Source organism: Diorhabda carinulata, chromosome 7, assembly GCF_026250575.1.
Source record: "Diorhabda carinulata isolate Delta chromosome 7, icDioCari1.1, whole genome shotgun sequence".
Taxonomy (NCBI): domain Eukaryota; kingdom Metazoa; phylum Arthropoda; class Insecta; order Coleoptera; family Chrysomelidae; genus Diorhabda; species Diorhabda carinulata.
In genome coordinates this window covers 8496813-8511174 of record NC_079466.1, presented here as the reverse complement: position 1 = coordinate 8511174, position 14362 = coordinate 8496813, and the positions used below count along the sequence as shown (strand labels likewise).

The following is a 14362-nucleotide window of genomic DNA, read 5'->3' as shown; positions in this document are numbered from 1 at the left end:
AGAATAGAACTCTTATCGCTCGAAGTAGACTGTCAAATTAAGTGGAATTTTTCAACGGGAAATTTTACTATTTCTGTGCTTTAAAATGCTAAAATTATTTACTGCAGTTATTTCTAATATGTCATGAAGTTTTTCTAAATCTCATCTGTCACATTTCTTCATTCTTGTATAATCAAACCAAGTTTTTCAGATATTTTTTAACAACGCCAATAGAATTTTCGATAACTGCATACTTATAAAAACAGAATACAAGGCTACAGGATAAAGAACAGCAAACGTATCTAACATCGTTGAAATATACATTAAAAAACTTTTCAGGAGAATTCCAATTTTCTCATTTATCTTATGACAATTCTGATTATATTATTTATATGAGGTGTGATCCAAAAATTATGTGATTGATATTTTATATAATCTATTACGTCTCAAACATATCCGTAATAATAATGAAGAACTTGAAAGACTGTTAACAAGCGGTATGAGCGACGAAAAAATTTTTATTAACCTAATGTCAGCTTCTCAACACCCTATTTGTTATATTTGCATATACTTATCCGATATTGTTCATTTACTTAAGTCTTCAATTTTTTTCAGTAGATCTACAAGTTACTAAATTAGTTCCCTGCCTTATGATTCTAGCGATCATTTTCTAAATTATATATCATCCTTATACTGCTACACATTGTGACTAACTAGCTCTTTTTTTAGTACGCCAATTGGAATTTAATTAAGTGATTACATAGGACTCTATGTTATGTAGTACAACAGTACAAAATTCCACCTTTGACTAGAGAAGATGGGTCAATTGCAGTGACCACAAAAGACGAAGCGGACTTGTTGGGTCGCATATATGTAAACACTCGATTTGTGGGGAATGGAGAACCACCAATTGTATTGAAGAAATTGCGCTGCTGAACTAACAAGTTTGCTATGCAACCTCTTTTCCCTATCGTATAAAAGAGGCCTTTTTTTCCTGCATACTGGAAACTTGCTCGATCTCGGCCAATACCAAAAAAGACGCTTCCCAACAACTACCGACCAATTGCTTTAGTTCCAGCCATTGCCAAGGTATGGAGAAAGTCGTTAACCAGCCAATCTTGAGATATCTTAAGTCTGCTAACATCATCAGCGACCATTAATACGGCTTTCATAAACATAGATCAATCAGGATTCTTCTAACGTATGTCACCAGCGTATGGACTAAAGCCATAAAGAAATATGGGATATCTTGAGCCAAATTTTTAAATAAATTGAGATCGTACGGCTTGTCGTTCTCACTTATCGACTGGGTTAGTAGCTTCCTCAAAAACTAATCGATCCAGGTCGCTATCGACGAACATTCTTCAGAAAGGTTAAAGGTCAGTGCTGGTATTCCCCAGGGATGAAACTTTCCACACTCTTACTGCTGTAAATCAACGATATACTCGATAAAACTGCAAATCCGATCTATAGCTTTTTCTACGATAGCACACTTTTGTCCCCAAGAAACTCAGCTAAACCTAAATCTGTAGGTAGTAACAGATCACCACCATCAATGCCGATCTTTAAAACATTCTGTAGTGGGGTGGAAGCACTCTGATTGTTACTAACTAGCTCTTTAGTAAGCCAATTAGCCAATGCTTTTATGTAGTTCAACAGTACAAAAATTGCAACTAATAATAGAATTTAATAATAAAACAATAACTAATTAAATTAGACATACAATGATATAATCTTCATTGACCATCTAGGAACAGCGATTATTTTTCGATTGTTATGCTGATTTGATGACAAATTTTAAGAAAATTGAAAAAAAACGGTCACATTTTTTGAAAAAAAAAAGTGCTTATTCTCACTCATCACTAGCGTCTACCTATTCGTCCGCTATGGTTGCAGAGATATTAGCTGAACCAAGTTATGATATATTGTCCGCTATATTCGTTTTATTCAGCTCCATTCGATTACTTCCTTTATCTAGCCACAAAAAATGTCTTATTGGCAACTTTTTCAAAAAATAAAGAGGTGTGCAATTAACGAAAAATTAGTTTTCTAGATTGAATATTTCGTATGTAAAAACTATAGGTACTCGAAGGATATGTTTACAAGAGGTAGCCTTTTCTCAGGAGAATATTGAAGTTGAAATCACTTAAAAATTGTATTTGGTTATAATTTTGAAACTCTGCGGCTAGAAAAGAAGTCAAAAGTAATATTAATTCACTTGAAAAATTATATTGAGTATATTAAAATCTGATTTGTAGTAATTGTATAGATATATTGATATTGTTTGACCTTAAGAATCAGTTCCAACGTTGCAACACTCTCACCAACAACTATGTAAACTACTTGAAAAAATTCCTTTAATTAGAAAGTTTGAAATTATCATTAAAATGTTGAAACAGTAAAAAGTTTTTTTGACTAATAATATAAAGTCGTAAGTGAAAAATATTCCATTCTGCTACTTGAAATTGAATTATAGACTTCCGTATGAACCGTATGATCAGTTGCAACCGAATACTTTTCTCTTCTAATTAACTAATAGGAAACTGAGCTATTTGTTTCGATATTGTAATCTTTTAAAATGGATAAAGTACCATAATTAGTACCAGGGTTGCTATATACTTAGTTTTGAGATAGACAAATAGAAACAACTATTTATAATTGGATAATACTTTATTGTTTTTCAAAATATGCTCCATTAAGATCAATACACTTTTGCATGGTTCTGAACCAATTGTCGAGAATTTTTTCCATTCCGATTGAGGTACCTTTTAAACATATGATTTGAACTTGTAGGAAAGTTGACCTCTCAATTTATTTCTAATCTGCGGAAATAAAAAAACTGTACGCCGGATGACCCATCAATTCCATTTTTCGACTGTTAAAAGACTTTAATATATTAAAATGTTCACCATTAATTACATTCAATACAAATAAAACAGAATAAATATTATACTCTATTTATTTCTTTGTATAGATAAATCTTAACCGTAATGTATATATTTACTATTCGTATTCTAAAATAGAATGTAGATTGGATAGAATAAATAAGTCAAAAGACCATCGACCATCTTCTGCTAAAGCAAATAAAAACATAATCGTTTGGAATAAGGCGTACTGCCGGCAGGTAGAATAACACGATATAACAAATAATAAAAAAAATCGAGTAGACTTTAATTCATTCTTCCTGAAAGCAACTCAACAGGGCCGGATCTGGCTTTTTAAATTTGAAATATAACTTTCTTAATTATAAACAAAGAAGTCACATTATATTTGAAGATATTTTTATCCAGATATCTCAATGTCAGCGCAAATATTTATTTTTAATACATTTTTTATTTTCGCAAAAGTTAGAAGTAGCATGTGTGAAAATTAATAGACAAGAATACTTCTATCAAAAACTCGCGAATAAAATGCGATTCAGGACCAAATTATCGGTCCATTTTTCACATCACTTCGATTTTCAACTTAGATTGACAGGTCTTTATAGAGTTTTAATTCGATCATACTACTTCTAAACAGTGTTCACTCACACCTTTCTTCAACTTGAATCAAAACCTAACCATCATCCTATGTTCGATATTCTTGTTTCATGACAGATACTGCACACTTACTAAAGCGGCTACCGTATCAGACTGACAAACCAGATCGGGCTCAAACTCAAACACATGATTGTATGAGACATATCAACTGAAATAGATGTAGTGTTCCTAATTACTGCTATAGAAAGTATTGATTGATGTCATAATTAGTTTTATCCACAACTATTAATTAATATAGCTGTTAAATATGCGATTATTATCAAGTAAATGCATTACCATATAGAATTGAATGACAGTTCGAATAATATTACTCAATCGTTGCGTCAAATTTGTAAATTTACTTACTCATTGTATTTGTAGAAATACTGTCAGTCGGTTTGTGAGTTATTTGGTGTGAACATTCTTATCTCTGGTCTCATTAGAGAAATGTCTAATAGTGAATCAGATTTAGAAGACATGTCTTGATACGGTGTACAAAAGTTTTATGGATTGTCAACTGGCACAAAAAACATCGTCTTTTTCTGAAAATGTTATCCTAGTGTATTTTGTTAAACCTGCTAAAAAATACAAGTCATCATCATTGTGGGCATATTATTCTATGCTGAAGAGTACATTGAATATTTACCATAGTATCCACCTAGAGACTTACATGAAGTAACAGGCATTTTTAAAACTTTAGTCCGAGGGACATCAACCGAAAAAATCTAAATTTTTTACGCCCGAAGAAGTCAATAAATTTATTAAAGAAGCGCCAGATCATACCTATCTAATAACAAAGGTATTCTTACAATAACGTAATTTTCAGCTTAGAACTTTCCAATTTAATCAAATTATTTTTAGGTAAACTTAATCATGGGGCTAATGGGAGCGTGCCGATCTAATGAATTATATTCTATGAAAACTGAAGATGTAGAAGATTACAATGGAGCTCTCATAGTGAAAATACCTTTCACAAAAACAAAGTTTCCTAGATCATTTACTGTATCAGGTGAATTTTACGATACTTGCAAAAAGTATATAAATCTTCGCCCATCTCATGCTAAATGTCCATCATTATTTTTAAATTAACAAAATGGCAAATGCACTATTCAAAGAGTAGGCATTAATAAATTATCTTCTATGGGAAAGCACATTGCTATTGCTATACATTCGTTCCAAAGATTACAGCAGTAAAGCAGTTAGGGGGATAGAAATCAACCACAGTTGCTGGAAGTTGGAAGGTTATATATATGACAACATAACCAATAAAATAAAAAGAGAAAATCAGATTTCAAATGAAATTTACAAACATTATACTAGCTCTAATTACAATGAAAAACCTTGTACTAGCTCTAGTGCCAGTCCAAGTCCCATGATTTTCAATCAGACTCAGATGACTGACAAAGTTATCCCTGGCATGAATTTTAACAATTATAATGTAACTATTAATAATTATTATGTAAGTAAATAAACATAAATTTATTGTGTATTAATAACGTTACCATCGATAAAAAATAATGTTCATTTGAAATATATTTTGGATTATTTTATTTATATTTATTCATTATTTCTCGTCTTTCATTTGAATTTCAATTGACGTAAAACACAATTGTATACTCCTATAGCATAAAAGATGTGTTTCGATTAATAAACTGATATGTAACTTTACTATATCCAATAAAAACTACTGAAAGTTAATGATTTTTATGGTTCTGTAATAAATTGCTCAAAATATAGACCCGTGAGATTTAAGTATACTGAAAAAAAATATCTTATTGCTTGCAAGGAGATGGCGGATTTTGCACTGAACCATTAGACAATAAATAATCATCTAGACTGCAACAAAAAGATAGTATAGATTCACTAATCGTGGGGTGAATCTATACGAGGGTTTAATTAAAAACTGTTTAGATTAATGAGAGGAACATTATATTATGTTGATTGGATTGTAACAATAAAGGAAGCTATAAAAAAAATTACAATTACACTTATTTTATTCTGTTTATTTTCATTGTTTATAAATTTAGTTCCTACTACGTTCATATTAAGGTCATAAATGTTATTAGAAATATTAAACTAGTCAAATCTTATATAATATCATCCATCCGTCTCAAATATACATAATGTTATTTTTTGAAGGAATATATTATTATTTATGGTGCCTGTATTCGTTTGATTCTAATAATGTAAAAAAAATATTTCAATCCTTCCGCGTATAAAATTACTATTTGATCCTCGATATTGAAGAATTAAACCGGTCCTGGTAACACTTGGTAGCAGTAAGAACAACCGGTTCGTGTGATCACCAAACTGTTGAAGAGAGTGGAGTTTAACCTAAAGATCAAAATCGGCGACGGCGGTCGATATAAGCTATCGCTGACTGCCATTACGCCGACCGACAGACCGGAGTTTACAGTTATTGATTTTATAATATTGTCGTGAGAGGCAAAACAACCTGTTTTATTTCCATTGCATAAACTTGAGTGAATAATAATTATAATACATCGAAAGGATTTGGGCGACGAGGGCATACAACAGGTTAAGAAAATCGTCAAGAGGTCTATGTATGTGATGCATAAAAGTATATGAGGATGTGTCAATTTTCAATTTAGACTGTTTAATTGAAAAATTTATGGAAATCAAAGTAATAAAAAATAATAATTCTAACTATGGTATTTTTAATAACGACGGATGACTGCAATAACACTCCACAAACTAATATTCGGTTATGCATATTAAACAATTTCTATAACTAAAACTTGCAATACAGTGTGGTTTTAAAGGTTTTTTCAATATTCTCAATAGTGATTGATTAGTGTGATAAAGTTCAGTACCTCCTTTGAGATATCAAATTGAAAATTTGAGGGATTATAGTCATTAGTCTTCACATTTTGAAATTATTCACAATTTTACAGGGTGTTCCAAAATACTGTACCTTATCAAAGTTACATTTTCTTCAGTGAAACACCCTATATTTTATTGCATATTTGGAATCAGTTTAACTTGCCCATTACAGTAATTTTAAGTAATATTCCATAAAAATCGTAACACGTACAATGAAATGAAATTTAAGAATGAAGATCTTTTCCGTCCAAAGTATTAGGATAGTATTAAAAATTCCGGAAAATTATTTATTTCCTTGATATTCATTTCTCAGATATTCGATTATTCTGTTCAAAACAATGATTATGTACCTATATATAATAATTTAAAAATTAATTGTGAGTTGACTATAATTTATTTGTCAAACTCACAACTAATTATTAACTGATTAGTTATAGATACAGAATTGCACAGAAAAATCAAAATATTTAAAGAACTCATCATTTTAGGTATAGAGAATGCTCGATAAAAGTATGTTGATATTACTTTTCTATACTCACATGAAATCAACGGTTATTCATTTAAAAAAACCAACAAAATTATGTATTAGTATTTTTATTCTCTCTGTATCGGATTTAATTAATATTAAATTTCAAACTAAACTGTTTAAGTATGGCAACTTTTAGTTATAGAAAATTTGTTCTGTTTAAAATGCATAACCGAAAATTAGTTTGTGGATTGTTTATTACTTTGATTCCCATAATTTTTTCAATAAACGAGTCTAAAGTCTAAATCAAAAATTTTTATTATAACGAATATTACAAAAAATCCTTATATACTTTTATACGTCACACTAATCAATCACTATTTATATCAATTTTTCTATTGTGTGAAGAATTTGATCCTAATCTATTTAACAGATGCCAATCACAATCACGTATTTTGGCTTATGAAAAATAAGTTACTTAACCCCTCCAAGCTAAAACGAAGCAGAATAATTAAAATCTACTAAAGCCATAGATTAATATTCGTCAGCTGGCATACGCGTGTTAATAATACTGTATAAAATGATATGGATTTTTTGATCTTTTTGCTTGTGTAGCACCTGATATTAACTGAATGATGTACACGATTTCTATGATGTACTATGATCTTTTGAGATCAAGTTTTCCACAGAGTTATTCTCAGAATAAATGCTCAGTATTGATAATCGTGGTTTATGGACTTAAATTATGCAGTGAATAATAAATAGAAATACATAGTTATGCAACTTGACTGAACATTATATTGAAGAAATAATTATTTATGAATTTGCAATATTTTGAATCATTTTAGTAATTATTAAATCTTAGAAAAAGAGAAAAATATTGCTAGAATCGGTCGAATTATATGCGGAGGCTACAGACATAGGTCCTCTCAATATTTGATTTCAAAATCTCATGATGCAATTCTTCAATTGGTGTGGGAAATGGAGGGTGATAGTTTATGCTCAAAAAACGCAAGCCATTTTTACAACCACCTTAACACCCAGAGCTTAAGATTTCTAACACGTGATGTCTGTTTGATGATTTGGAAAGAACGTCTTGATATCTGCAGGGAAGCCCTTAATTTGGGATGTAGTACGGAGTTGAATCTCATCAATGCACTCTAAGAAAAATTCAGACGAACCCATCTTTCTACTTGAAATCATACATCTGACCCTACTACACCCTACCCAATTATCTTATTAAAAGAATCCAATCCTCAGATAATGCCAATAAAAGTGTCGATTCAGCTCTAGTAACTTCGTTTCTGTCAATATTGACATACTTCCCATTCCGATCTAAATGACCTACATAATCCTACGAATCCAACAATGCCCTTCCTACCAGATGGACCCTTTCCTGAAACACTAAGAGGAAACTTCCCTATCTCCTCTTTGGGCTATTAGCAACGCCATACTAAGAATACCCATAGAATTTCGTAGCTTTTCTCGTCGATTCCCATATCGCCACTAGATGAATTTGGAGCTAAGTGATTTACTCTTCGGTATTTCAGGTTTTTTCCGTTTTTTCCTGTACGTAGTCAATACACACAATGATTTGATTTCACAGGGGATTTATGGTAGACATATACACTGGGCGAGCGCTACATCAAAAGAAACCATCCCAAAAGCAAAAATCACCCCAACAAACCCCAACACTTCATGGCCATTTTTAAAACAAACCATATCTTACATACAAATCTACATATTTTCCTTTTCCCCTCCCCCCTAAAATGACAATTTAATTTCACTTTCTGCAACACAGTAACAAAATACACTTTCTTATTATTTACCCTGTATACCTCAAATCAGACGTGAAATTGCTTTATGCTGAAATAAATCTCTAAATTTGTTTAGTTTGTGAAAAATTAATCATATTTTGCTTTGCGGGCACATACTATTTAAAATACTAAAGCTGACAATAATTTCCGGTAGCGGTAAATCTGTCAAAATATTTTGATAAAATATATGATGACCTAAATACTGTACCCACAATGCTTGATAATTATCGTGTCAGAAGTTTTTATGTTTACAGATAATATAAACTTACATACGGTGGATATTATTATAAACAATTCGATATTTCTTTCCTCAGGTCGAAACGAACTAATAGCCAGATATATAAAATTAAGGACAGGAAAAACAAGGACGAGAAAACAAGTTAGTTCACACATACAAGTATTAGCTAGGCGGAAATTGCGGGAAATTCAAGCAAAACTCAAAGTGGTAAGTTATATCTTCTTAGTAAATTGCATATAAGAATACATAATGTCTTATCATTATTTCTTAATGTTCTCATATTGATACTAACCACACAAGAAAAGTTCATTGAAAATTACATTTGTAGAGGTATTAAGAGGTTACGGGCAGAGCAAATTCAAAATATACCTATATAATATACCCATTTTAATTATCTACAAACGGGTTCCACATCTATTGTTAATTTGAGTTTAGAAATTTTGGTTTGATGCTGCTCATACTCAAATAAATACTGCATGAGCTAAACTGAATGTTTCAAAATTATGATAGGTTTACGATTTGTGATAAAAAAGATATAGTGAAGCTTCGATATTGAACCATATGTTTTGTTTAAGTTGAAAAAGTTTAGAGGAAAATCAAGAAATATTAAAATCTTTATATGGTAATAATGTAACTTTAAATATTGCGTAGAAGTTGTATTGGTGATTTTAAGTGGAAAGAAGTGAATTAAAGACGAGGGACGGTCTAGAAGTCCTTAGACCTCAAAAAATGATGAAAATAATTTCGACAGGGGTCTTTCAATTTGCATGCAGATTAGGATTTCATTTAGACAAAAGTTTACAGTTCTCAATAGAGAACCAATTACTTCTTACCTCCTAAAAAGGGTAATCAAAATCGAACATCATGATTGTGCTCATCGGTTTCATCTATTGTAAAAGTAGAATTTAACAAGGGAATTCTGGAACTTTTGCGAAATGATGTGCCAAGAAAGGTACCTGAAAAATGAATCAATGGCTTTCTTATCCTTAATGACAACGCGTCTTTCCAAAAGTTGTTTTGATTGACTTTCTGAACCGCTCAAAGCCTTTTGTTAGATTACATCCACTTCACTTACCAGATTTAGCACCATGCTACTTCAAGGCCTTTTTAAAAATAAAAAATGTGCTAAATTGGAAAAGTTTTGACACCATTCCTTCCGCCAAAAAGGCCTCAACCTTTTGCTTTGAAGTAGATTAATTTCAATTTTAGAATGCGTTTTCACTTTGTTTTAAGTATAATAATCCAACGTATTTTTCGTATGTAAATTAGAATCAATAAAACCGGATCTACTTAAAGACCTACTGATATTATTTTAATATTATTTCCCATAAAAGATGAATCATCACGCCAGGGAGAATATTGCTTGACCATAGGAATCATTTCAAACGTTGCACCTTACTAACAACTGTGTAAACTACTTGAAAAAATTCCTTATAGTAAAAAGTTTGAAATTACTATTAAAATGTTTCTTCGACTATAATTATAAATTTGTAAGTGAACAATATTCCATTCTGCTACTCGAAATTGAATTTAAGTTCAATACATGCATTTGAACTAATTGTGGAAGCATTTTTTCCATTCCGATTGAGATACATCCAAAACATGTGGTTTGAGCGCGTTAACCACTTATTCAGGTGTAGAAAAAAGTTGACCTTGCAATTTATTTTGGATGTGCGGAAATAAGAAATCATTGTGGTCCAAACAACGGCGGATGACCCATAAATTCCATGTTTTGATTCAAAACCGTTTTTGTTTGAACTGATGTATGAGAGCTCGCATTATCGGAGTTGAATAAAATTCGTCGTCTGCGATTGATTTCCCTGATTTCTTCGAACACATCTGGCAAATAAATGCTGTTGAAGGCGATCATTTGCTTCTAGGTACTTTGTGCTTATCATGTCCCAAACAGCATTTTTTTGCACCAATCGACACGAGCTTTTTGCTAAGAGATTGTCAAATCACGAAATTCATCCTGTAGCGAAGTGCGAGCGCAATTGGATTCGGAAAACCAGCGAAACTCGGTGGCTCCAGATGGTGCCAAGATGAAAATTTCAAATATCTGTAAACAACTCAAATAGCACTCGTTTGACATCACGAGCTGAGTACGTTCACCATTTAAAGTATCAACCTTTATGATGGCAATGTCAGACTTGACGTATTCACATCAGTGTTGCCATATCTCAAAACTTAAGTGGCAATAGGCTCACTTAAAAATTAGATACTATGTACAATATCAGTGATAATATGAATCAAAATATGTCACATGTAAAAAAGTTTATTAGGTACACTTCTTTAATGTATAACATCATTATCTTGATTCATTAATATAATAATAATCGATTATAGTTCCGTTTCGTTCCAAAACGAATAAATTTGTTATGTCTGTAATAGTATATTATTCAATGAGCTAGTAATGATGGCTATTACTCACGAAAAAAATGAAAAATGTAAAGGTGTATGAACATATAGGCACTATATTGACTGAATGGCAATATAGAGGCAGAAATAATAATAAGGGAGAATAAATCTACTGTATTGTATACTAATTGATACCAATCCAATTAACTGGCATATGATTCCACATATCGAACCGTGGGTTGAGAAATTTTCAGATATATCGAAACTTTTTAGAAAATTCCACTTGTGTGTGGTTACCTAATCACATTTTTCCATCATCATTAAAAGAATCGCTTTTAGTTGAAACGGTTAAATCAACTATATCCATAAATGGAATTATACTGCAATTCACTTTAGTTTTTTCAGTTTCCAATGAAATCAGACTTTGTTTATTTATACCGGTACACATTGTCGCTATATATTTTCAACAATATTGTGTAAAATTAAATAAAACTGTATATACAATACCAAATTTATCAACTTGCATGGTATATCAGTGATCATAACATTAAAACCCATACAAATGTTAGAAAATCACAATTTAATGACATGAAGTAACATGTGCCTTACGGAAATTTCGTAATTTTTCATAGTCTAAGATAAATATTCATTTAACTAAATACTGGGTCGGCCGGCCTGGATTATAGTAAAAATTTTTCGCTCCGGTGCCGGTGTGATAAAATGTAGCAGAAATATGCAGATCGGCAAATTAAATTTGTACTGAAAACTGAAAATATGTTTTCCATATGGGAGCAAACATTTTTAGTCTTGTAAATGACCCTGTTTCCAATTTTATACTTTCGCTGATTAACGCCGAGCTTTCCTCAAATTCAGTTTCATTTTCTGCAGTCCGTGTGTTTTGAATCCACAGCACCCGGGTTTAGCCGGCTATCACTGAAAACTAGTGAAATTTAGCAACTAAACGTAAAGATGATAAGTGACGTAAGATTAGTTCCTACAGAGAATATGCAGTTTCTGCAGTTGTGTGATGGGTTTTTCGCATAATTGTCTCTTCCAAGGCAACCTCGAAATCAGATTCATCGTCAGTAAAATTGGACAAGTTAGGTCAAATTCAAATCCTTAATTATTTCTTAGTGACTTGCTTCTGAAAATTAACTAGCAAAATATTCGTTGAAAAGTTTGTCAGTTAAAAAACTATCGGTAAAATCTATGGGACTAGCCTGTACCTGATTTTAAACAACTGGAAACTTTTGAATGAACACGCAGAATTAGATTGTACAGAATCCTAACTATTTCTAAATTGTTTGTGAGAAAAAATCTATGGTAATCAGAAGGCAATTGTAGACAATAATTAAATGTACTGTAAAGTTTTTACTCATGTATTAAATCAGTGAATTTCGATTGTTTTCAATTAAAGCTTTTAGAACCCAATACATCGGTCAATAAGTCACCGGTCTGGTAAAGAAAAAAATGATTTTTAGACAAATGTCAGCCTATCCATCAAGGTAGTGATCATTCCAAAGATTTTTTATTAAAATAGGTTTCTGTTTTTCATTATTTTATATCTGTAAAAACAAATTGATGATTATGAATTATAAACAATACAATCAAAATACAAATGGAATATAGAGAAAGAAAATAAAAGAGAAATCAGTTAAATTGGTTTGGGTATAGTCTCACAATCAAATCAGGCAAAAAACAAGAAAACCGAGGAGAAGAAACCAAATAAGTGATATAGGAGGTAAGAAAAGAAAATTTTAATTGAAAGAAAAAGATTAGCCGGAGTTAGGAAACATCGGGATTGGGAAGAACCAGAATCCTTCTCTGAAGCTTGAAACGGTAAAAGGGAAAAATGAGGAAAACAGTAAGACGATGAAGATTTCTATTATTTACAGATCTGAAGACAGCCAGTACCCGCTTGGGGCCAGATTTGGAGGATATGGTGGGGGGTGTGCAAGACATTTTAAGCTATATTCATCGAATTTAACCATTGGTTTTATTTATTTGTAACACAGTACATTGTCTTGATGAAAGAGAATTCTCCGCAGAATCTTCTCTCTGCGAGTTTCTTCTGCAGTCGGTTCAAAAATGTGAATTATAATTCACTGTTATTTGTTTTTTTCCCCCTTGCCAAATAGTCGATGCACAATGCGTCTCGTGTATGCAGATATCATACTAGCCGATTGATACATTTTTTCTCCCTTCACACGATTTTGCCATGTTAATTCTACTCAAAGGTTTTTATCCATGGTCACTATTAATGCAAAAATGTGGCGGTGTGAATCATATATTCGTTGTGGTCTGTGGCTTTCTCAAACAATCTATAATATAAAAATGAATCGCAAAATGTGTTGGTAAGCGCATAACTCAACAACGCCTGGACCAATTTGGCCAAATCTTTTTTTAAAATGTTCGTTGAAGTTCAAGGATGGTTTTTACGGCGAGAAAAATTAGAATTATTGCTGGAAAAACCCTAAAAATAGCTCTTTTCTTTTTCCCATACAAATGATTTGTAACTAAAACGTAGTCAATTTGAGCACTCACTGTTGTCTAAGCAATGTAGGTGTGTTCCTAACGTCAAAGATCATATCTATCAAAACAATGTGTGTGTGTGCGTTGGAGCACAGAATACATAGTTGGAGGAGTTTAATGTCGCGTTCCGAAACTCGCGTTTCTTTTGTAAGGTGTGTTCCTAACGTCAAAGATCATATCTATCAAAACAATGTGTGTGTGTGCGTTGGAGCACAGAATACATAGTTGGAGGAGTTTAATGTCGCGTTCCGAAACTCGCGTTTCTTTTGTATTAGTTTCGGCACGCGAGATAAAATGCAGCAGTTTCCACGTCATTACATCAGTCAAACAAAAATCGCGTTAGCAACAGTGTTTTATTATTTTTAATATCCAAACAAAAACAATTCGTACGGCTTAAAAGAATTTGACTTCAAGTCATATCAAATTAAAAAAAAAAAAGTTGTCTGTTACCTAATCTACTGAGTTTGCTTTTGTCAACTGATACACGAAACAAATTCGTATATCGTGTTTTTTGCAGAGTGTTGCTTGAAGGTGGTCGAACAGCCCATTCAGCACTAAAATTGCCATTAAATATGCAAAGCAATAAAACTCCAACCTGTAACGTTTCGAA

General features: G+C 31.8%; 1 protein-coding gene across 7 annotated transcripts in view; it reads left to right on the top strand.

The window, feature by feature from the left end:
• Positions 1–14362, top strand: part of LOC130896648 (protein scalloped) — a 191404-nt gene that overhangs the window by 161060 nt on the left and 15982 nt on the right. For all 7 annotated transcript variants that reach the window (XM_057804869.1, XM_057804868.1, XM_057804872.1 and 4 more), the window contains one exon: positions 8939–9069. In XM_057804869.1, the coding sequence (XP_057660852.1) occupies positions 8939–9069 (131 nt within the window). The remainder of the gene's footprint in view (positions 1–8938; positions 9070–14362) is intronic.